Source organism: Cygnus atratus, chromosome 27 (genome assembly GCF_013377495.2).
Source record: "Cygnus atratus isolate AKBS03 ecotype Queensland, Australia chromosome 27, CAtr_DNAZoo_HiC_assembly, whole genome shotgun sequence".
Taxonomy (NCBI): domain Eukaryota; kingdom Metazoa; phylum Chordata; class Aves; order Anseriformes; family Anatidae; genus Cygnus; species Cygnus atratus.
This window is the reverse complement of record NC_066388.1, coordinates 2347375-2371976: the sequence shown is the minus strand read 5'-3', so window position 1 is coordinate 2371976 and position 24602 is coordinate 2347375. Positions and strand designations below refer to the sequence as shown.

The 24602-nt window shown below is 48.9% G+C and overlaps 1 protein-coding gene across 1 annotated transcript in view; it reads left to right on the top strand.

Annotated features, from left to right (window-relative positions):
- The window catches only part of LOXL2 (lysyl oxidase like 2), a 47645-nt gene that overhangs the window by 14042 nt on the left and 9001 nt on the right, over positions 1–24602 (top strand). The window contains exons 4-10 of the mRNA XM_035562663.2: positions 9862–10073; positions 15161–15383; positions 17473–17656; positions 20159–20310; positions 21013–21180; positions 23267–23432; positions 23646–23889. Coding sequence (XP_035418556.1) covers positions 9862–10073; positions 15161–15383; positions 17473–17656; positions 20159–20310; positions 21013–21180; positions 23267–23432; positions 23646–23889 — 1349 coding nt within the window. The remainder of the gene's footprint in view (positions 1–9861; positions 10074–15160; positions 15384–17472; positions 17657–20158; positions 20311–21012; positions 21181–23266; positions 23433–23645; positions 23890–24602) is intronic.

Sequence of the window (24602 nt, the reverse complement as noted above, 5' to 3'; positions counted from 1 at the left end):
CGGAAAGCCAGCAGGTATCAGACAACATCTGACTTCATCTTGACGGGGCTCCAGCCCCGAGGGGCTCTGCAAATTGACATTTGCTCAAATCTGGCCTCGCTTCCTAAAATCTGACAGGCAGAGAGTTCACACTCTTTTAAAAGCAACATGATAGCCCTTGAGCTGAGTTTATTTTTATTGGGCAATGTACATACCTCCGTTTCCCAGTTTGGAAATGCTGCAGATAAATAGCATAGGATGAAATTTTCCATCACCATAAACCACTTGGCTTATATATATACGCTCAGCCAGATCTTCTCCCATCACAGCTCATATTTTGAGGCTTACATCACATCTCTTCCTGTCCCTGAGCCTTTCCATGCCTGCCCTGTGGGGTAGGGGCAGTGCCTGACCCTTGCTTCTGAGACAAGTTGTCGGTCGCAGGCTGAAGTCAAATGTTTCAGTGCAGGGTGAGGGATGGAAGATCTGAGATAAGCAGATAGGAGACAGGAAGGAAGAAGTTAACTCTTCTACCAGGACTGAGGTTAGGGCAAATCTGAGATCCATCAGCCTCCTGTTAAAGGGCAAAGATTTAAGTCCCATTGTTTTTGCCTAATATTTTCCACAGCCATGTGCATGGAAGTGCCAAGCGTGTGGCTGAGTGTCTTTACTGAGCAATTGTACACAGATGTAAAGGCTGCCCACAACCATGAGGATGGTCAGGAACATGGCGGGGAGGATGCTGACCCTGCTTGCTTTGGTCCTGCATGGGCACATCCAAAGTCATTGTTAAAAATCACCGGTGTTTGACTCTGGGTTTGTCTTAGCTTGCATTTCTTCTTTCTTTTTAGCCAAAGCAGAGCTTGGAGTAAAAGTTCCCAGTTTTGTGTTCCCATATTCACATTAGTGGCTTTGTGTGGGACTTGGGTCAAGCCCTGAGGGCAGAGCACAGCCCCTGCGTTATTCCTGATACCTTGAGTGCTCAAAGCGTATCTGGGACCACGGAAACTGCTTGCTGCCTCTCCTGTGGAGTTTGAGAGGGACAGACGAGTTCTATAAATATGTATGCTGACTGGCAATAATTCAATAATTTGTGCAGCAAGTGGGATCTGCTGCATGACCCAGAGATTTCTGAGCCAACGGGGTCTTGTGCTGTGTCCTTGCCCCAGACCAACTCCACATCCCCCATGCAGAGGGGGCAGGGGAAGTTTTGGGAGCTGCACACCTCGACAAAAGGTGGAGGGCGGGATAAAACCAATGCAGAAGTGCAGTGCTTGGTTGGTTGGTTGGTGTTTGCAGTTTGCCAGTGTCTGAAAGTGGTCCTGGGACCTGCTGTAGGGTTCCTTTATAGGGTGCCAGTGCCTGCAGTTTAAATGTGTGCACGGTCTCAAAATGTTTTTCTAAGTCTGTGCAGAATGCCAGAAGCCCTGAAATCAAAATGATTGCATGTATGTCGGCAGAGCTGTGAGCAGGGAACGCAGGCCATGCTCTTTTAAAGAGTTCATGGAGTAATGTGGCCATTGCACTGCCCAAACACAGCACGAGCCCACCTGTGACTGCCTGACTGGGTGGAACAGCAATTTTAAGGCCGCAGGAATTGCCTCCTACCCTCAATATATTCCTTTAATAAATGCATGGTAGGAATTTAATTTTTTTTAACCTATCCCCCAAAACATCCTTAACAAAATATTTGTTGTCCACCTCCTTCCTCTCCGTGCACACACACGGGCTTCAAATAGGACATGTGCTCTAAATATATGAAATTGCTGCAGCCGTTCAGGTTCACAAATAGCTCTGGTACCTGAGAGCAGACCGTAGCTTTGGCCAGACGGTGGGCAGACAAAGTCTAGTTAAACATACCAGGCTGTGCTGCTATTTCTGTCCTCCTTTTCCTATCTGGGCATGTGTGAGGCAGAAAAAAATCTCACTTCAAAGCCTGGTGGCTCAAAGGGTCTGGTTATGCCCGGTTAAAAGTGGGTTGAATTATATTGTCCGGGTTCCTTAACCAGAGGGAAGGGGCATCGCTGTGTCCTGTTGGGGAGCTTTTGGTTAAACTGGGCTCTGGGGATGAGGCTGTACAAAATGCTCCTGTGTGCTGAGCTGCTCCTAACTGGAAGGAGCGAGGAGGGAAGGAGGACAGGAGCAGTGTCTGGGTCTGGCATAAATATAAATCTGCCTGGTATCTACCTTTGAGCCATGCAAATCACTGGAGGATCTCTCCATACCATGGGGAGCTGCAACGTAGATCACCACCATCTGAGACCAGCCCTGTCGTGACTGTCCTGTTCTCAGAAATGACAATAAAATGGTTATTTGCCCGTTTGTGACAACAGGGCTTTAATGCCTTTCCCCTCAGTGCAAATATTTACTTTCCTAAACATAAGCCAACGTGAAATGAGTGCTGATGTTTTGTGAGCCTGGAGGGGGTTCAGCATCTCTTCTGGAGCTACCTTCAGGCAAATAATTAATTAAGCTGCTGTTGTGGCAAGCCACCGTGTCTCTTTATTGCTATAATTTTAAAGCTTTTGAGGGGGTTTCTTACTACCACAGCTGGCACGGGCTTGATGCTGCTCCCTGGGGGACAGAGTTAACCCGTCTGCATCCTCGTGCAGACTGTTTTCAGGGTCTGAGTAGCTGTCAGGCAGCGTTTTGGATGCAACTAACCGTTCCTGCATTATGCAAGACAATAAACTGTCTATCTAAGCCTGAGAACAGAGTAGGATCTTGTTCTGTCCTGCGGGGTGAAGGTCAGGTAATAAATTTGACTGGCTTACTGATCCAGATTGTCTTTAAAATAGCTCAGCAGAAAGGAAACGGAGAATGTAAGAGTTTTGCCCATTGTGGAAACCTCAAACCATGATGCTCATGGACCTGAGCAACATCTATCCTGAGCTGAGCCCTTACCTGTGCCAAAATACCTCCAGGGTTCAGTGCTCCTGCCTTCTCTTGCCCCTGTCACCAACTCTTTCCTCTGGTGCTTTTCATTGGCCTGCTTTGCATCAGCAAGCATGAGGCTGCTGCTGAAGGATTTCAAGGTTTAGCAAAGATCTCAGCTTTTGCCGTTTATAATCTGCACTGTAATTGCTCCTGGACCTTAATCCCGAATTGCACTCTCGTCCCTTACCCTTTTGTACTGCACAAACCCAGAACAAAAAGCGTTTGCGGTCCAACGCAGCGTCACGTTCCCAGGGGACCGCCATCCCCCATAGGCAGCCTGTCCCTGTCTTGCAGCATCCCTTCGCTGTGTTTATTTAACAGCTGGGACCTTGTTGGTGACTCAGAGGCACAGCTCCAGATGTTTAAGTCAAAACAGACTCCAGCCGTTCCCATGTATGTGAAGAGACCTTTCCAAAAAGTCATCTCTGGGGGAACAGACTTGGTAGCTGGGAATTCAGTGGAAGTAGGGGAAGGGCTCAAACAGAGGAGAGGAGACATTTCTGGGGTGAGCAGGGTCTATATGGAGAGATTTTGTCATGCTCTGGACTGAAAGGAAAGGATTTATTTCTTGTGTGAATTGCAGACTTAATGTCCTGGTGTTTAGGATGCCAAGAAATCCTGGGGCTCTGGTGTAAATGGAAAGTGATACAAGTGGGTTTCTGCATTTAAGGGGCAGTGGGGTGGGTCAGGCATCGGGAAGGAAAAGCTGGTTCTAGGGGATATGGGGGACAGAGGCAGCACACAGACCCCTTGCGTTTGTTAAATCCAGAATTGGGGTAAAGACTCAGTCTTTGCCTAAATTGTGCGATCACCTGGGGATCTGTCAGAAAAGGTCCTGAACACGTCTGCCCTCTTGCTCTGCAATTCTTAGCATCGCTCGTGGTGATGTTTAGAAAAGAAAAATTAAAATACACATATGCAAAACTTCATCCCAGTTCCCTTCCATGCAGCTCGCTTGCTGGTTTCTTAGCGGTGTCACTGAGCGCGTGGGTGTGTGCTTGAAGTGAGCGTTGAGATGCTCTCCTCCAAATCCCCTCCGAAATCCCAGCTGCTGTGGCTTGCTTTCAGCCAGGAGCCAGCAATATGAGAAGGAGCAGTCGGGTTTCTAGGAATGGGAGCTCCCCCCTTGCCCGATCGCTGTGCATCCCGATAAGAGAGGGGTTATCACCAAGCTCGGGCAGTGCAGGAGCATGCATAATATTGTTCTGTCAATGCAAAAGAGGCGACAAAATGTGGAAGAAAATGTTATGAAAGCTGCATCTGTTTTTGCAATCGGATCCGAAGCCGTTTGCATTTGGTGCAGAGGGTGAAAACAAAAGCAGCCGAGCCTCTTGTGAAAACTTTCCGAGCCAGGAATCCTTTTGTGAAAGCTCAAAACCAACCCCCTTTTCTTTTCCCTTTCTCCGGGCAGACTCTGGAGGCTGAGATTCACTGGTTTTGTAACAGAGCACAGCTGGCTTGCGATGGGCTTTTGTGCTGGGACTGGAGCGGAGCAGCAGCACGGGTCTTGGGCATGGATCTGGGTGAGGAAAGGAGCAGGAGGCGGGAGAAAGATGGCCCAGCCCAGAATAGTTTGACCCCTTTATTTTATTTTATTTTATTTTATTTTGTACTAACTTGTATTGTAGTAATGCTGGAAGTCCCAACCCAAATCACATTGTGCTTTGGGCAAAAAGAGCTGTGAATGAAGCCCTTGCTGCAGAGGGAGGCGAGGTGGGCTCAGCGTTGCCTTCCCTTTACTGAAGGGGGGAAGAAATTTGAGCAAGAGGTCACAGGTAACAGTGAGGACGTGGGGATCTGACTTTGTGGGGCTGAAATCAGAGATATGGGACAGTGCCTGGAGCTGAACACGATCTCCTCAGCCTCAGACCAAAAAGCAATTTTAGCTTTGGTCTGATTTTTCTATTCTATACACAGCCAAGTGGCTCCAGTGAAAATCAGGTTGATGTGCAAGCCACGGCGTTGGATCTAGGAATAGATGTGCTGCGTGTCTTCCCCGGCCCTCTGCACCCAGCTTTATCTTGCCTTCTTTTCCTTCACGCCTTTCAAAGCTAAGGAGGCTTAACTCAAGCAGGAGAAAAATGTCTTAGGATTTCCTGCTGCACGTGTGCTTAATCTGTAATGGGGCTCAGCTGTGCCCGAATGGATGTCTTTGCTGCAAGCAAAGGAATGAGGAACGAGGCTGGTAGTGGTGGAGCAGACCCCCTTGCCCCCTTAACCTTCACGGGGTCAGCAACGTGAGGTGCCGTCCTCTGAACGAGCAGCCTTCTGCAGAGCAGAAAGCAGAGGAGGAAAAGGAAAAAGGAAAGAAAAGGAAAAGCAAAGGGGAAGCAAAATTCACCCGCACGTAGGTGGGTGGGATTGGTTCACAAGCAAAGGAGAGGTTGGAGATCCAGGTCTGTATCGAGCTAGTAGCTGAATTCCAAGTCATGAAGGTTGTGTTTTTGTTTTTTGTGTGTTTTTTGTTATTTTGTTCGATAAAAGGAATAAGGGCTGGCACCTACATCTCCATAACTGTTGGCCTGAATAGGTGGAAGCTGGGCAAGGCTCGCCGGAGGACTGTCGTGCGTGAGCCGTGGGAGTTACCTCTTTTGGGGTTTGGTCCCATGGTTTGTGGGTAGAGATCCTCAGCAGCATCCTTCCCATGGGACAGAGCCGTGTAGGGAGCTGAGCTGGGGGTCTCTGCCTGGTGTCCTCACTCCCTGCACTCTGTCCTTCAGCCTCGGGCTGAACAAACTCTGCCCCATTGGCTTTGGGGCTCAGGCCTCTATTTCCCAACCTATTATGTGGGGTGCAATCAACCCAGTTTTATTTCCTGCGGGTGGCATTGCTCTTTGCTGAGTGACTGGCTCCTGAAATGTTGTTGAAAGCTCTACTTTATCCTTGGTAGCTGAGGAGGGATTTTGACTTCTGATTTGGCTTCAGATACTTGCTTGGTGATCTTTAGATATCCTTCAGAGCATTTTCTAGATCTACCTTGTCTTCAGTGTATGGCTGTAATACCAGAACTAAAGCTTTCAGAGAGAGTTTTCCTTGTTGACATGACAGCTTGTTGCAGGCATTTGTCTCCACGTGTACAGAAAGCATGGAGAGAGCTATTTAAAAACATCTGCTCCGGCTATTAAATACTGTTTGCTTCTGATTTCGATGCGGAGTCTGTTTTCACCATTACCCCAGCTGCTCTGTGCATTGGTGTTGGGAGATAAAATATAAGTCTGCCTGTACTGGCATTACTGAATACTCCCAGGGTAACAAAAACTGTGCAGAGAAAGGAAGCCATTCAATATATTTAGTACATATTATATAATATAAATATATTCAGTATATTTAATTTGTTTCATTGTTCTTTAATCTTGCAGCATAAAGCTGAGGTCGGCAGCACGTGGAACTCTTCCCGTGGATGTTTTGCTGTTTGTTCAGACTCAGTGCAAAACCCTGAGTTGCTATATCAGTAGTTCTCTGCTCTAAACCTATTTTCCATGGGCAGAAAGGGGAGTGGATGTAGATTGGCTTTGCTCTCAGACAGATCATGAAAATGTCATTGCGTGCCGGTCTGCTGTAACTATCTGAAGATCGAAATACCTTGGAGGGAATGAAATGATGGCTTATTTCTTGCTAGTTTGCCCACTTTTGTGTTTTTTATTTTCTTCCTTGGCAAATACAGGCAAAAAGGCAGGACAAAAAGATTTGGATTCACTAAAAGAGAGTGCCAAGTTTTTTTTTTGTGTCTATTGTTAGCATCTCCTGGGTAAGAGAGATGTGTCTTGGGACCTTTGTAGCGGAGCCTGTTGTGCCTGAGGTATCATGCTGGCTCTGACAGCGTTTTTCCAAGCCCACGAGCAAGCCTTTTGAGCTTTGCCCCTTATTTTTCTACTGTAAAATGACCGGCAAGGACAACCTGGTCCAGTTTTTATTTTTTAAACTTTGTGGTTTCCCTCTCCTTCTCTGACAGAGGGGGCCGGTTTCTTTCTTTGCCCGTTGCTTTGATAGCCTAAATCTCAGCACATCACAGTGAGGGATGCTCAAATTCATTTTGGGCCTTTGAACATTTAAAATACACCTTCTGTACACAGATGCTTGGGAGCTGCAGGGAATACAATTGGGAAATATTGCTGAATGTTGCCCTGCTTGGATGCTCTTTCCCCAGCATCTGTTACTGGCAGTTGTCAGAGGCAGGCTGGATGTCTTTGCTTTTGTGCTCCACAGCTCCAGTTAGGGTGGTGGAGTGGGAAGGATTTAAAAAGGTAAAATAAAACACAAACATGAGTGCTAGAGGTTTTGCTGATGTTCCCTGGTGCAGGAGGGATCTTTGCGTGGAGGTTGGGGTTGGGACCTCGGGATACTCGGATGCAATTCCTGCCCTTGAGGTCTTTGGAGAAGCAGTTTGATCTCCCTGGGTTTTATTTCTCAATCTGCAAAAGGAGGCTGAGAATATTTTCTTTCTCCCACCCTCTGAGCACTCTGCGTATCTTGGAGGCCTTTCAGATGTGTCACCACCCGATCCAAGGGAGCTTCCATCACATTGAGGACCTCTGTTGCTGCGGCAGTGAAAATGGTCATGTATTGACGATGAGTAATAGTGCAACGTGAGAATAATGCTGCTGTTTAGTGGTGGAAACATCGGGCAGATGTTGCACATCTGGAATTGGTCTCTGCATGACCCAAATGGGGCTCACAACCCCGTCCTGCATCTTCCTGGGAAACGCAGGCAACCTCGAACATCATTCCTGAACGAGGAATTACACTTTGGTCTGAATGCCTCTCCTCTCCGTCGTGCTGGGGACAGGCTTCTGCCTCTGGCCTGCTTAAATCCAGGCAAAATGGAAGTGCCAGCCAACTGAAAGCCACAAGTGCACTGTAGCATCTTGCTTTGTCAGGTCTAGGCAAGGAAAATGTCCCCTTTCAGTTACTTTATTATGCAGTGAGGCTGATACTGACGTAGCTACATACAGCAAACATACTTAGGGTTTTATATAGCGTGGATATATCCTGCAGTCACAGACAGAAAAAAATCACCTAGGCTGTCTCACCCACTTTCTCAGCTGTCAATGCAAATTTCCTCCGTCGTTACTATCTCTTTCGTGTGCTCGTTGAGTGCAATTTTAAGCTTTGGCATTCTGTCTTTTGGGTTAATCCTCTCCATAGGCTTTTTATTACAAGCATTTTTAGATCTTCAGCTGTCAGAGTTATTTCCAAGTGGATTTAAGGCTTTTCTTGCTGCTTGTTTCCTGGTGAAGAGAGCAGGGCGTGATGGAGGGAGCAGGGAAACAAGGTGCTCTGTCAGTCAGCGCTGGCCTCCAGCTGCAGGTAAACACGCTTTCCCCATCCACCGAAGGGCTGGAAACATTTTATAATCTGCACCAGGGGAAAAGTGAGTTGCAGGTTTGGAAACCAGCCTGGGGAGGCCTTCAATGCACAGAGGCTCTGCTACTTCCCTGACAGCACGTAGTCAGAAGCTGTGCGGTATTACAGGAGAAAAACTCTTTGTATTGCAAATGGAAATGGACTTTCCAGATTGCACAGGAGAAGTGTGAGTTTGCTCTTGCGTCAGGCCCTTTGTCTGAACACCTTAAAGTCTCAGATGTAACAAACTTGGATATTGTTGTGGGGTTTTTTTGTTGGTTTGTTGTGGTTTTGTGTTTTTTTCTGGTTTTATTTATTTTTCCCTAAGGGCTATAGGTGCTTTTAAGATCCAAGCCCAAGCTGTCAACCCCATTGCGTTGATTTTCCTGGGTAAAACTCAAGGTCCTGCTGGCCAGGGTCACTGGGGGTGTCTCATGGATGCTCCAGCTGAAGGTGAACAGAGGAATCAGTCACCGAGTTTGCTGTAAAATCAGGTGTTAAATGTAGATTATGATAATAATAATTAAAAAATAAAAGCCTGAGGTGACCTGCCCGGGGTTGCGCAGGCAGAGCAGCGGCAGGGCTGTGAACGAGGAGCAGATTTTCCCTGCCCTTGGTTTCCGTGTGCCCTGGGATTTCCATCAGTGCTGGGGCAGTATCTGGAGGGGGATGTGCCACGTGTAACTCGCAGGACTCTGCAAGTCCTGCTGTGATATCCCTGACTCGAATACCTCTGTGTGTGCCACTGGTCGGTGTCCCGGAGAAGCCGGCATCTCTTTAAAGCTCTGGGCACTTTTCTTTTCCAAGTGATTGAATTTGAACGAGGGGAGGGAAGGATTCCTCAGCTCTGATGTAACCGCTAGCACAACCACGTGGTTTTGTACATTTTTGAGAAGAAGAAAAAAAAAAAAAAAAAAAACCTCTCCTGGAAGCAAGTTATAAAATTTTCAGTAGCTCTTTTGTAATTGCTTGCCACAGCAGATATTTTCCAGTCGGCTTTTGCTTTTGGTCCCTGCGAGGTTTGTTTGCGCAGCCTTCTCACGTAGGCTCCAAATGTGAAATCCGTGCAACCTCCGAGCCATCTGCTTCAGCTGGGGGACGAATCCAGCCCATGGACACTGGGGGTGCCCATGCCAGCAGATTGGGGTCCTGGCTCCCACAGTGCCGGGCTAGGTGGGGAAGGGGTGCCCAGAGAGAGCCCCCCCCCATTTTGGTTCCTCGCCAGGGCTCCCTGCTGGTAAATTGGCCCTACCAAAGCTGTGCTCAGTTCATTCCCATAGTAGCTGAGACCTAATTATGGTCACCATGCTTCTGAAATGAGCACTTTCAATTAATTCAAGTAACAAAGGAGATTTTTTTTTTTAACATAATCATTCTTTTTTTTTTATTTAACACAAGAAAAAGCATCCTCTTTCACAGGGCAGAGGAAGGACTTGCGCAAGGTTTGTTGCATCCCTGGTGTGACTTTTCCTAATATCTCTTCTTTTCTGCCTCCCTCTGTCCAGTTGTGATTCCCCTGAGCAGAATCGATTTCTGTTCCCCACCTGGAAGCCACACAACAGGTTTCCTTGCATCATTCATGTGTTTTTTTTATGTTCACAGAACATGAACATCCAGGTGGAAGACATAAGGATCCGCGCCATCCTCGCCACCTACCGCAAGCGGGTGCCCGTCACGGAGGGTTACGTGGAGGTGAAGGACGAGGGGACCTGGAAGCAGATCTGTGACAAGCACTGGACCATGAAAAACTCCCGAGTCGTCTGTGGCATGTTTGGATTTCCGAGCGAGAGGAAATACAACGCCAAGGTCTACAAGTAAGAGCAGAACGTTGTGTGAGTCGCGTGTTTCTGTGAACACTTGGGGCCTTGTTCAAAAATGCAAATTGTCCAATGACGCTGGAGACCTCGAGGGAGGAAAAACCTCCAACTGCTTCATTCCTTCAGATCAGGTTTTCCTTCTGTGCAAATATTTGAAATGTCAAGCATTTCCTTGTGCGGCCAGGGGAATGGTTTGATCCTCACCGTGCTGGCTGGAGACCTAGGGCTGTATCAGTTTTAGTGTTTGATAGGTCCTGTAGTAGGAGACGTGGACAGTCAGCCCAAGAAATCTTTTTTTGTTGTTTCTGGCTATGGGATGGTCATTTCCTTCACTAGCGATGGGTTTAGGTCCTGTGTTGTGTGCAGGGAATGGGTGGACACAAGCAAACAGATGATACTTTACTGGGAGTAAACCTATTAGCTGCAAGCACACCTAAGCACTTAGCCACCCCAAAATAAAAGAGGACCTTGTTGTGCTTTATTGCCCACGTTCCTCCTTCCTGCTTCTGCATGCAAGTCCTGGTCTCACACCTCTGATGTGTCAACCCATGTCAACCAGCTGCTTTCACGTTCGGCTCTCTCAGAGGCTCACCATCTATGGCTCACGGGTGTCCGGCTGCCAAATCCCCCGCAGAGAAGCCGCCTGCCCTGGGGAACATTTCCCAGTAAATCTCTCGCTGTTGTTAGCCCCGGTTCAGCTCTTTTTGGCACCGGCAGTGGCTCAGGGTTGGAAGAGCTGTCAGCCACTTCCAGCTGCGCGCCTTGCTCTGTGCATCACAGCCTGCTCCAAGCTGCAAACATGGGTCGTGCATCCTGCTGCTGCTCCCTGCCTTGCTTCTTTCTGCCTCTGCAGCTGCGGTGGTGCTGGTAGGAGGATGCAGTTGTGGTGGCAGAGCTGTTTTTAGTTCCTCTGTTTGTAGATTGCGTTAAAAAGAGGGAAGAAAACGGTGATCTCTAGGGAGAACTTTGTGTCTCTGAGAGGCTGATCAGGCTGCATTCCTCTTTTCTTGAAAGCTGGGAGCTCTGGTCTTTTTTTGTTGTCGTTGCTTTTTGTCACCAGCCTTCATCACAGACATGGTTCTTCCTACGCCATTCCCTTGAAATAACACCCTGAGGCAGATGTAAAACAGTTTAAGCTAAATCCTGTCTCACTTCTTTCCTATAGTGTGTGACCTGTGGAGTGGGAAAGCCTCAGTCGGTGGGGGGAAGAACTGATTTCTCCAGCAGGAGCTGTGGTTTTCCTGCCTGCTCCTTTCGGCCTGTGCAGTTGCTGTTTCTGAAGGCTCCCTCTGGGGCCGACTGGCCAGGTTTCATTTCTCTCATTAGTAAGAGCGTGATCAATCGAAGAGGTCCTTGGGCTGGAAGAGCATAAAGCTGCACAGCAGCACAAAGATTTTAAAATAAATAACCCAAGTGGAACTCTTTTCGGGCTTCCCAGGGAGACGAGCAGTGACTTAATAATTGCTACCAGGCAGTTCCGTGTTTTGCTCCCGTTAAAGGAACGTTTCCTCTCATCAGTGCAACGTCTCTCCCCCAAACTCAGCCCTGAGATTCCCAGCCCCTGCATCAGAGCAGGAGGGCAGAACACTTCTAGTAAGGCAAAGCAGATTTTTCCTTGCTCCTCGCTTGTGGCATTTCCAAGAAAAGCATTAACCTTAGCAGCTGGAGCCATCTGCCTTAAATAAAAGGGCGCCTGGTAATTGTTCTGCCTCTTGCAACAGCGCATGTAAAGATGGAAAAACTGGGGCATGGTTGTTCAGCAATGTTGAAAATCCCATTCACTGGAGTTATGAATATGCAGTGCTTACAAATACCAGGCATGTGCACCTCTGCTACCGAACCAGACAAATTTTTTTAAGTAGTGCCCTAGTTCCTCCCTCACCTCCGCTCGTTCTCAGCACACAGCGATGGCTTGCTTGCTCCTACACCCACGGGACGATGTTTTGGAAAATATGATGAATATTATGCCGGGTTAGAAGAAGATCGCATGTCATTTCATTAGAGAAAGACTTGTAAAACTTTGTCAGAAAGGCGGTTTTGTTTGGTTAGCGTAGTTTAAAAGCTGTTTTCTTTCCTGGGGCATTTGCCCTTTATGCTTTGTGTTACCAGAGACCTGAACCACATGTTAGCAGGGCAGCACGCATCTGCTGGCTCTCTGAGCAGACAGATGCATCAGTACAGCCAGCATCACTGGTAAGGGAAACCTCCCAGGTCTGGGCTGAGGATTTCAATTAAGAGGCCCTTGCCTCTTAATTGAGATAGCGGAGTGAAAGCCGTTGAGATCTGCTCTGTGTGCTGCCCCCCACACTTTTTGGTCACATCCTGTTTTTGGGGGGAGAGAGGAGTTCATCTCCTGGTTGCTCCAACTAAACTCTCTCTCCACGCGAGTGCAAAGCCTCAGAAATGTTTTTCCTCATTTCTCGGGCTCTGCTCTCCCTCGTCTGTAAATACCCTTCTCCCAGGATCCTTTCCCACTGGGGTTGGGGCAGCGTCCGCGCCGGTCCCGCTGCCCATAAAGTGCAGCTTTGCAGGCTGAGCTAACGGGTCCTGGGCTCTTCTGCACAGTGGTGGGAGGTGAAATGATTTGCAGATGGATCTTGCTTGAAAGAAAACAACTTAGTTCATTGCTGTCCCCGTGCCAGGGTTTTATTCCTGAATGTAACTTAGGCTCTGCAGCTGACAGCGCGATTTATGGTAGGAAATGAAACAAATCTCGGCGTTGTTTCCATGTTCTTGTTCGTGCTTCAAAGTGGTTTTATGTAAGTGCTGTTTAACTCCTCCTCCAAGCCTTGCTGGGGCTGAGGGAGGAGGATTAAATGCGTTTTGTTGATGGGGACAGCAAGAGCTTATGACCCAAGATGCAGAGAGATGGACCTGATGCCTTCTTACAGCTCTGTGACTTGTCAAGGAGAGGATGGAGGAGCTCAGCACCTCCAGGACGGTTTGCTTTGCATTCAGTGCACCAGGGGTGAATTTTCCCAGCACTTTCTACTCTCCTCAAGGCCTCTCAAACACGCTCTCACAAAGCAGGGTTGCTTTAGCTACACCCCGAGACACTTCCTGCAGCCCTTGGGCTTAACCTATGCCTTTTTTTAAAGCTTATGTGATGAAGACCAACCTCTCCTGACCGGTAGAAATCCTTTGGGTTCCAGCTTGACCCAGAGTTGGCTGAACTCACAGCATGACTGTTCACTCACCCTGATCCAAGCTGCATTGCCCTTGGCTTACAGCAAGGCCAGGGAGAGGTGGGCTGCACCCTCTCTGTGCTAAATAAAAGGAATGCCCCGAGTTTCTGTCTGTAGACATCACCTCTATTCCACTTTTTAATATATATATTTAATTATATATATCTATATATATATATATATATTTGGTCTGGGGAAATGAGGTGGGGCTTTCTCTGGCTATTTCTCCCCAGCTTACCAGGGGCTTGTTAATATCAACCAGATGTTAATGCCTCATCGAGTTTCCAGGCTGAGGTCATTGTTTGCTATTATAAGGCATCCCCGTAATTACTTCCCTAAGACAGGCTGGGTTTCTGCTGCGTCTGCTCTGGAGTTCATGGAGCTCTCTGCACATGTGTGTGTCGGGCTTTCGGTGTAAACACTCCTTCAGGTTCTCACTTCCCGAATGGGAGCACAGAATGGAAGGGTGATGAATGAAGCAGAGCTGGCTCGTGCTAGGGGGGTATGGAGTAAAGTCACTCGACAAGGATTTCAGATGCTTCCCAGGGTGTAACATGTAATTAAGCTGTAACGCAGCTTAATTAAATGTAAGAAAAGTCTTCAAGGCCTGGTCCAAAATTGATTGAGATATTCTAGCTGTGAAGTGTCTGGCACTTTCTTTTTGCCCACATCCCCTTTGTTCTTATGTTTTTTGTTTTTTATTTTTTGCCTCTTCCCATTCCCATTCATTTTCTGTTGATTCAGGGCCCCTCACAACCCTGGTCTGATGGTGTTTTAGCCCCAAGACAGGCAGGTTGCCTGTGCTGCTCCATCCTCAGCCCTTTCCAGCAGAGCATTTACTCCCCGTCGTGCGATGCATTTGCATCTCCATCTCAGCTGGATTTGGCCCTAGCATCAACCTGGAGAAATCTGGTTCCAGAAAGGATTAGCTGGTGGCTGTGAGCCATATGAGCCTGGACGAGCTTGTCAGCAAAGCTTAGTGAGCGGAAGGGGAGAAGATCCTCACCAGCATCCAGGACAGAATAAACCAACCCACACTGGACCACCGAAGGGTAGCACCTGGGAAAAACCTTGCAGTCGCGACCTGCCCAGTTTAATTTCAAACCAACACCCTATAAAGGCTCCTTTGTTCCTCCACCAGCTCCTGTTCAGGTGCTGTGTCCTGCAAGGAGGTACTGTGGTTGATCAGAATTGGTGCTGTCCAATTGCTGTCTCAATGCAGCCAGGAGGAAGCTGGATTACTTTCTCTCCCCGTTTATCACACGTGCCCCTTCCCCCTTAGGAGCCTCTGGAGCAGCTCCAAGCAAGCACTACGGTTTGGGAGCAAGAAGCAGAAGCTGCTGCCAATCTCCTCTGCCGTGAACATGTCATCGAGGGAATTGCTTCTGCTCTCGGAAATTGCTTTCAGGCTTGCAGTTGTTAACGCTGCAGCTGGGAGAAGCTGGAGGGCCGTAGCTCTCTGCCATCTCCTCACAGCTGATAGGTGATGGCAAGCAAAGAGAGCAGCTTGGTTACAGGAGAGGTCTTTTTGGGGTATATTTGGCCTTTTTAGTTAACTGCCTTGGCTCTGCTCTCTGACCTCTGTAGTGTGGGATCTCTATTAAGTGTCTCTTCTTAAGTGCACAGTTTTTGCTCCAGCCACACTGTTGATTCACACTCTGCTCTTTAGCTTAAACAGACAATTAAATTAATTTAATACTAATTTAAGCTATTAATTTCATAGCTTAAATTTATTCCTAAGCACCTGAACAGAGAGGCATTGTGAGTGTGAATGGGTCAGCCTTCAAATAATGCCGCTCCGTCTTCATTTAATCCCAAGGCGTTCTTTCCCCAAACGCAGTGACATCGGTGCAGCTCTTATGGGTTCCTAACTCTCATTTTCCTCTTTATTCCTGCAAGGATGTTTGCCAGCAGAAGGAAGCAGCATTACTGGGCTTACTCGATGGACTGCAGCGGGAACGAGGCTCACATCTCCAGCTGCAAGCTGGGCAACCACCTCAACGTGGACGCGGAGAAGAACGCGACGTGCGAGAACGGGATGCCGGCGGTGGTCAGCTGTGTCCCGGGACGTGCCTTTGCCCCCAGCAGCCACAGTGGCTTCCGAAAAGCCTTCAGGCAGGAGGTGAGCAGGGGGCGAGGTGCAACCTGGTGAGTGGAAGAAGCCAACAGAGCTTAATTAGTCACACTTACGAGGACGTGGTACCAGGCTTGGAAGGGTGGGAGCCTTGCTCACCGCTGCAGCTGGCAAGGCTGCGAGCAAGTAGTAAGAAAATACAGCCCTCACGTTCCTGTTGGAGCTGTTCTGTGCAAGCCAGTTGAATCCGTGCCCGGTTGCTGCTGGGCTTTGCTGTTTCGCAGTCACTTAAATCCTGCCGGGTTCTCTCTCCCGTAGAGATGCGATGGAAATAAGCTGGTATTTCCGCCGCCCCTGGGTCTCTGCAAAGAAGTGCCCTGAGAGGCAGGGAAAACACGGCCCGCAGGAAAGGTTGGGAGAGCTGTGTTTGTTTAGTCTAGCAAAGAGCGGGCTGAGCGTAGCACAAAGGTCCTCAGATATGCAAAAGGCTGCTATGAAACGTGCCTGGAGTCGGCTGCTCTCAGCATCAGCGGGGCAGCCGAATGTGAAAGGATGAGCTTAACGTGCAGCAAACGTGTTTTAGGCTGATGCTAGGGGAATGTAATTTAATTTGCCACCTTTAAGGTATGTGCAGCCTTAGGATACGGGGGTGATTGCAGGGTCTGGAGGCTTTTAACACTGGGTTTGAGTTCTCTCGCAGGGTGCGTTAGGTGTTGTGGATTTCTCCCCTAGCCGTTGACTGTAGCCTGCACTCCCCAGCCCTATATCTCTGTGACTACAGCAGTGGGCTTTTTCTTGGCACCTCAGCAGACCCCAAATGATCCCACCCCATATTGCTGTAGTGGAAGCTCTAAGCAATGGGAGTAGTGCTGTCGCGTCCATGGTTGGCTCACCTGGAGTCCAGGCAGGTCTGTGCACAAGACCTTGCAGGATTTAGGCCTCAGAGGTGTAAGGATTTGTAAATCATCATCAATCTTCTAAGCCACATGCGCTGCCCAGTTAATTCCTATTTGTAGGCTTTGGATACCCTTTGTGTGACTTGGAGAGTCTCTGAGCCTGGAGATGTGTATGCTTCCAGCTCTAAAAGTCACAATTCTCTTGCTCCCGGGCTCTGCACACTTCACCTGGTGGTCCCATACCTAGGGCATAGCTCCCACCCCAACAATGCATCTGTTGGGTGCTGGTGGGCTGCTCTGTGTGATACTGGGAGAACTGTAAGCCGTGCATAATTGGGCATTGATAGAAGAACAGGAATTAATGGAGCTGAACCTGCCTCTCAGCTGCATATGTCAGACTGCCATCTATCAGATCACTTATTCCACCCGTCGGAGCTGCAGCCGGCAGGTTTTAGTGGCTGGGGCTCCTCGTTGGGCTCCTCGGTTAACTCAGGAGCCTCGTCCGGAGACCTGCCCAGCAGCCGAACCCATCCAGCAGCTGAGCACAGGCGCAAGTGGGCACAGCACCACGTGGAGCACCTCTGCGCTGCGTGTCTTTGGAGGGGTTTCAGAGTCTGGTGCAAATCACCCGTTGGTCCCAAAGAGTTTCGTAAGGTTTAAAGTGTAGTGTAAGGATAAAACACCTAACCAGCTTGGATTAGTGTTCAGGTATGGCTTGATTCAAGGGGAGTCATAAAAGGGGATGTGTTTATTCTGTTCCTAATAGTTCCCTAATCTGTAATATTTTGATAGGGAAGATTTCCATAGCTGTCAGGGATGGCAAGCATGGTGCACTCTTAGACAACACTGTGTATGCTTTAAAATACTTATTGATCTTAGAAAAACTGATGTTCATACTGGGATTTGGGCTGCTGCACATCCAGCTGTGACATCCCTCTGCTGCAGAACTGCTCTGTGAAACAGGCTCCTCGATCCAGGCACTAAAACGGCAGAGAACTAAGATGTCTCTATATATTTCACATATAGGGGCGTAAAAAACATGTCTCTGCATACCCTAAGTCTTACTAAACAAAGATCTCCTTTCATCCAGCACTTCTAGCCTTTTATACTATGTGATGGGGGTTTTTAGGTGCCTCAGGGCGGTCCATTTTGGGCGCACACCCTACAGTAAATCAGAGCCATAAAGGAAGGATGCTCTGCTCGCGGGCAGTAGTGACCCTGCTTCTGTCTGTGTCTTGCAGCAGCCGCTGGTGCGGCTGAAAGGGGGAGCCAACACCGGCGAAGGACGAGTGGAAGTGCTGAAAAACGGGGAGTGGGGGACGGTTTGCGACGATAACTGGAACCTGGTGTCGGCCAGCGTGGTGTGCCGCGAGCTGGGCTTCGGGAGCGCCAAGGAAGCGATAACGGGTGCAAGGCTGGGGCAAGGTAAGGGCAAAGGGAGCTCCAGTGACCATTCCTCTTATCCACCTCTGAGATCCCTTTCACGGCCCAGGGCAGCGTGTGTTTTTACTGGGATGTTTGCCTTGGGGACCAAGAATTTTTTCGCTGCTCTTAGTAAGTCCCTTGAGGCTGTGCCTTAGAGGGATATTTAGGATTCCTTGAAAGACATCTAGCGATGATGAGTTTAACCTTTCCCTCCAGCAGCTGCTCCAGTAATTACTTCTTTGTTATCTCACCGGTTGCTTTCCAATTCTCTTTGCAAGTTCTCTAGATGCACGTGGTGTAAGGCATTACTAGAAGGTTCCTGGCAAAAATGGGCCCTGGGTCTAGACTTCAAAAGCTCTCCAATTTAAGCCCAGAATATTAATTTAGCCTGTTATAAATAGAAGGGCTATTTGTACAGTTCAGAGCCAGCTTTGGGTTTGGATTTCCTGTATTTGGGAGCTGGTTTAAATTCCAAAGCCTGGTAAATGGCAACTCAGAGCCTGACATTTGCCCTCGCAAACCACTTTCTGATTCACTTCCCCATAGTGTTAACCCTGAAGAAAATGACACCAAACCAAACCCTGTATCGTGAGACTAAATGAACGGGTGGCATTTCTGCAGTCTGGAAGCTCCTAGCAATGCCTGTGATTTCCACACATTTTCCTTTTTTTTTTAATGTTAAACGCTGGCAATCAATCAGTGCACACTCCCGGAGCTGTTCTCTGGGACGCCGAGCACTCGGTTCAACAACTCGGTTGTTGAACTCTTTGTTCATTTATGTGTTTAGGCTTTGCTTTGTTACATCTCTATCTTGGTGAATTTGTGTTTTCAAATACAAATTGGAATGACCATTCTTGTCATTGCTGTGTTGGAGATGTAGTTTTACAAGGTAAAACACTGCTCACTTCCTAGAGACACGGGTGATGTGCAGTTAGTGTTTAGGAATCCCAGTTAAGCCAAAGGGACCTGTGGAAAACAAGTGTCTCCCACAAAGATTTCAGGATATGGAGAGAATGATAAATTTCCCCCTTTTGTAGATAAATGAGAACCAGAATAAAAAACTTACCCCTATTCAGACTCAAGTCTGTTGAAAGGAAGAAGCTGAGTCAGAATCTCCTGAACATGTTGTGTCCCCTACAGTGTCCTTGGAGGGAGAATATAAGATAAACCCCCAAGCAGCAGGTGAATGTGTATGTTGGACATACAGCCCTAATCCTGTTCTTCTGCTAAAGGGAATGGCACGGGAGGAAATACAAATTTTATCACCCATACAGCAATGAAATTTGGCTGCGTTTCGGTGCTCAGGGCTGCAGGGTCACGTCACCATTTCCAGAGGCAGGCACAAAGAGAATCTAAGTCACAGGTGTGCTGGCTGTCACAGGGAGTTAGAAAGCCTCCAGATGGCAGCAGAAAAAGGGTTTTGAGCAAAAAGACCCCCTACCATTAACAAACCCATCACCTTTTCCTGCCTTCCAGAGTCAGCCCTTTGCTTTGAGGTATAAAGGATCAGGCTTGAAGTTGGGTAACATTTTCCTTTCCAGAGAGGTGAGCAAAAAATGGCTCAAAATTCAGAATAATTTTTTTTCTCAGCCTCCATCTCCAAAATCTTCCTGCAAACTTCTGGAGACCAGAGGTTCTCCATCTGCTACTTGCAGGGATCTCCTGACCAAGCTGTGTGGTGTGAGCCCAGCAGCAGTGATGGATGGGTTACATGGGCTCCAAGAGAGCCTCTGGTTGTTCTTCAGTGATGAAGAAATTCTGCTGAAATCTCGGATTCTTTCCCCAAAATCTTCTTTCTAAACAGTTTTGAGCTCAGTTTGGAAACGTGGGACGTGGGAGCTTTACGGGATTATTGCCTTCTCTTATGCAGGTCTCTCCTCTTGCTGGGTCTCTGGTGGAAATGGCAGTTGTGTGTTGTCCAGGGAAGGAACCAAATTTCTCAATTCTTCTCCCAGTTCCTTGGGACCATTCTGTGCAGTGACAAAAGATGTTTGCTCTCTTGCTGCTTTGTTTTTATCAGTGGTGTTGGAGTCTGTAACACGCACCTGCCCCAAAGCATTTCACTGATTTCTTGCACATCCCTGTGTTGTTCCGTTCTGCTGTCCCAGTGAACATGTAGCTGTTTGCATTTAAATGTCAGGCCTTGACCGAGACCAGATTCCTGTCATATGGATTCAGCCAAAAGGTCAAAATTTGTGAATTCCTCCAGCTGAAGTTTGTAAATTATGTAACAGCGGAAACTTGGCCTTTGCCGCAGCGCTTGACTCCCAGAGACTACTGGAAAGAATTTAATGGCAAAATTAATAATAATAATAATAATAATAATCTTGCAGCTTTTTGTTTTATTTTTTTATAAGAAATAGCTGGAGTTATTTCAGGATTGTGTTTTGAGTGCTAGAGTCCAACACGACGTCTGCAAAGTATTAATAAAGTGTTATTGGATATTTCTTCACAGTAGCATGGGCAGAAGATAAGACTTTTTCTTTCTCTCCCCTCCCAAAGGCATGGGTCCAATTCATCTAAATGAAATCGACTGCACGGGCTTTGAGAAATCCATCACGGACTGCAAGTTCAACATGGAGTCACAGGGCTGCAACCACGAAGAGGATGCTGCTGTGAGGTGCAACGTTCCTGCGATGGGTTTCCAGAATCAGGTGAGAAGCCAAATACAAGTGACGTGTCAAGGTGTTTTCATCCCAGAGCATCATCTGCCCTCTTTGCAACACAGTTTGGGGTGTCCCGGTAGGAATCGTTTCACCAAGTCCTGCCTAAAAATTCAGATTTTTAACATCTGCCTTGCATTAGGTGGGAGAGCATGTAAGGACGGCGCTTCCTTTTGTCCTGAACTTTGAGCTCCTCGAGGCTCAGCGAGGTTATAGAGGGCTGAAGTGCCACTTTGGCTGTGATCTGAACAGTTTTGGTGGCCCTGCAGAGCTGCTGCACATCCCTGCTGTGATAGGACCCCAACCGGTTCTCCCCACGGTGGTACCCAGGCCTAGGCACTGCTGTCCCGTTTGCCACGCGGAGCTTAAAATCTCCAACTGGATGAACCAGACACGGGTTTCTATGAGCAAATGCTCTTGCCAAAGGCCATAAACAGCCTCTAATGTAGAGCATGGAGGAGGGAGGCTTTCGGGAGGAGTGTGTTGCTCTCTTGCAGCTGGCACAGGCTGATTTCAGATGCTGGGCTTGGCTGCCCATGGTGGGAGACGAAGAACCAAACTGCACCAACTGCTCTGCAAGGAGCAGAACTGAAATTTCTAGCCTCTAAATCGCCCTGAACGTTGCTTGGCCAACTGCTGCCTCTTCCCCGTTCGCTCTGATGTTTCCTGACGTGTGATTTTTGTGCCCTGCAGCTGCGCCTGAGCGGCGGCCGCAACCCTTACGAGGGCCGGGTGGAGGTGCTGGCGGAGCGCAACGGCACACTCCGGTGGGGCACCGTCTGCAGCGAGAGCTGGGGCACCGTGGAGGCCATGGTGGTGTGCCGGCAGCTGGGCTTGGGCTTCGCCAGCCATGCCTTCCAGGTGGGTCCCCTGCGCCCACGTCGGCCGCGGTGGCATCCTTGAGGTGGGTAGGGGCTGGTGGAGGATGAGGGGGGGTTATAAAAAAGCAGATTTTCGCATCAAGGTGTTGTCTGGAGAGACCCCGAAGGTTAAATGTCAATGCACAGCAGACATTTGGGGGATATTCAGAGCAGAAAGTGCTGCTCTTGGCAAACCTCATGTTTTTGTGCTGCTCGGGGCTCAGATTTCCCAGTCTGGCCCCGTTAGCACTGGTTGGGCTGGTGGTTTTGTGGGGTTTCTTGTCCCTCCCTCGGTAAAACTGGGGACTTGAACTCCTCTGGCTGGGTGAAACTTGAAGCCAAGTTTAACGTGGTGTCAGATCGCTTGAAAACAATTTGATTTTGCTCCTGGAGTTACTTCGTGCAGCGTGTCCGTTCTGGAGCTGCATGCTGGCTCTGAGCTGTTCCTGTCTTTTAATGACAAACGCCCTAAACACTCCCTGCTTGCACACAACCAAGAATGGCACTTAATAAAGGGATAAAAGCTACCAACTAATGAGCTTGGGATAACCACAAAGGAATAAAATGTTCATCCCTCCAGGATCACAGGGTGGAAGAGGGACAGGCAGATCTGGGCATAACAGCAGCTTTTGTAGGGAAATATTTAACTTCTGGGCCTTTATTGCAGTTCCTGGGCACAAAATGGGTCTTGGGGCTCCCCAAAAAAAACAGCTCCCCGTGCAAGCTGGTTCCTCCAGCTGACTGCTTGCACAGCTGCCAAGCAGAGCACCAGGGCTGAGGACAGCCACGTCCCTTGAATGCTGCTGGCCTTTCCAGCTGCCTGGCTCTGTTGACATAGCTCTGAGAGTCCAGCGAGAAACAAGACATTTTTTCCTTTAGCTGAGACTGCTGGTATTTAGAACAGAAAAGGCCCTTATGCACATCCCGGCTGCACCAGCACGGCGAGGATAAAGCCACACTGTGTGGAACAGGGCGGCCCTGTGTGCAAAGAGCATTGCTAGCAGGGTTAACAAACAGCCTGCTGCAATGGGAGCCATGCTGCAGATGGGTTCTCTTCTCCTGGAAACGTGCTCCTGGTTTTGACGCTCACACACGGAGATCAGAATTTTTGGTCTTCTTCCTTCCCCTCCGTCTCTTCTCCCAGCAACTTCTGCACCCGCTGTCCAACTTTGGCAGAATAATTGTCTCTTGCTCCTACAATTTCTGTAAGCCTGGGTGATGAAGATGGGGAGCAGGCAGGGTTTGAATGTCTGCGAATCCCCCTCTGAGCCAGGAGATGCAGACCCCTGGGTTAGCAGACCCCATTAGTCCCAGTGCCCCTCGAGGGCTGTGTTTCCCCTGGCATCTCCTGCCATTAATTCTGCCTCCACACACCCTGGCTTTTCCTGTTGCCCTCCTCCTTGGGCATCACAAGGCAGGTGTGGTTTATTTGCTGGGCATCCCTCCCAGAGGCACAGCCTATATGAGCTAAAATGGTCCAGGGATCAATTCATCAGCTGGATGGGCACAACAGGGTGGAAAACTGAGTTTACAACTGGACTGAAAACAAGGAGAGATTTAAAACGGCTCAGAAACAAGGGCAGAGATGTGCTTACACAGGTCAGATGTACACGGAACCTGGCTGAGCTGGGTTTTAATCCCAGTCCAAGCCTTCTGCTTCAACTGGGGCTCATTCCCCACGTTACTCTTCTCTGCTCCCAGTCCGTTCTGTCCCTGCAGAATTTAGCAGGTAACTTTCCTTGTCTCTTCCCCAGTATTTAGAGTGAGAAGGGAGTGGAGTGGGCCAGGGGTTAAGGAGGGTGGGTGGCACGTTTGTGCACACAGACCTCTGCAAGACAGTTTCACACTGTTGTGTTTCAGCATCTCATCTTTTAATTTTAATCTTTATTTTTTAATCAAGGGCTAAGCATATTTCAGGTACAGAGAGCTTTAAAAGAAGACCAAATGGTCCTTATCAGAGTCTAATGCAGCACTGTGGCCTCCCTCCCTCCTACGTAACACAAGTTAGGTAGGGACGAATATTCCCCCAGCAGTCCCCAAAAAGACCCAACGGTGTGCGAAATGCCTCTTTGTGTCTTTCTGCCAAGGAAACCTGGTACTGGCATGGAGACGTCAGCGCTGACAGCGTGGTCATGAGCGGGGTCAAGTGCTCGGGGACGGAGATGTCCCTGGCCCACTGCCGTCACGACGGAGCCGATGTCTCCTGTCCCAGAGGAGGTGGTCGCTTTGGTGCTGGCGTGTCCTGCTCGGAGAGTGAGTAACTCAAGGCTTTATCTCATTTTAGCACGTTTGCCTTGGGGTATACAGGAGGAATGGGTGGCCTATGCCATGCCTTGGGTGTGCCAAAAGTCAGATGGATGCTGGTGGTGCTGAGCACGGTGCGAGGAGCTGGGCCTGTCTCTACCAGACCCCTGTGGGTGTTTTTGGTTAGCCCATGAGTTCAAATCTTCCTTCCCCTCCTTCTAGCCGCCCCTGACCTGGTGCTTAATGCTGAGCTGGTGGAGCAGACGGCCTACCTGGAGGACCGCCCGATGTTCATGCTGCAGTGCGCGCTGGAGGAGAACTGCCTGGCGAGCTCGGCCGCCAACACCTCGGTCACCTCCGGCTACCGGCGTCTGCTGCGCTTCTCCTCGCAGATCCACAACAACGGGCAGTCCGACTTCAGGCCCAAGAACGGCCGCCACGCCTGGGTCTGGCACGACTGCCACCGGTGAGTGCCGCGGGGACGGGGCCTCCTTCGTGCCCTGCTCCCGCTGCCCCTGCAGAAAGGAGGCAGAGCGCAGCCGGGGACTGGGCTGGACTGGTTTTGCTGGGGGAGGCTGAGATGCTTGGGGCTGGAGAACCCTGATGGGTGTTAGGGCAGCCGTGATAATCTCACAGCAGCGAAGCCAGTTTATTACAGCATGAGTTACAGGTGTAAATGGTATATGAACAAGATGCAGAGCTCTCATCGGGAGAGATGCGTGTGCAAGGGCAGCGTGTACACGGGGCCGTGTGTTGTGCAAAGAAAGCGTGTGCTGATGTACCCACTCTATGCAGAAAGATGCAGCCATCTGATCTCCTTGGGAAGGGACTCAAAACCACACTAACTCTGCATTTTCTCTTTATTTTATTTATGCGTCTTGACTCCGCTTAGATTGCGCACAGCTGGGAGATTGTTTGGTTTTGGCACTTTTTGGTAAACAGCAAACTTACCCCCCAAAGTGCATTGTTTTTCAGGGGGACGCTCACAGTTTCCGCCAAAGAAAACGAGGGAGAGGAAAGGGAGCTGGAACCGAGCCGTGCAGATGCTTTGGTTCTGGAATGATGGCTTGTTACGAGGCTGATTTTTCGCTAATTTGGGATAAAAGAGAGCTAAGAAACTCGGTGCACTGCTTTTATCCTGCCACTGCGGTAAGGCTTGTGCCTTCTGAAAACACGTAG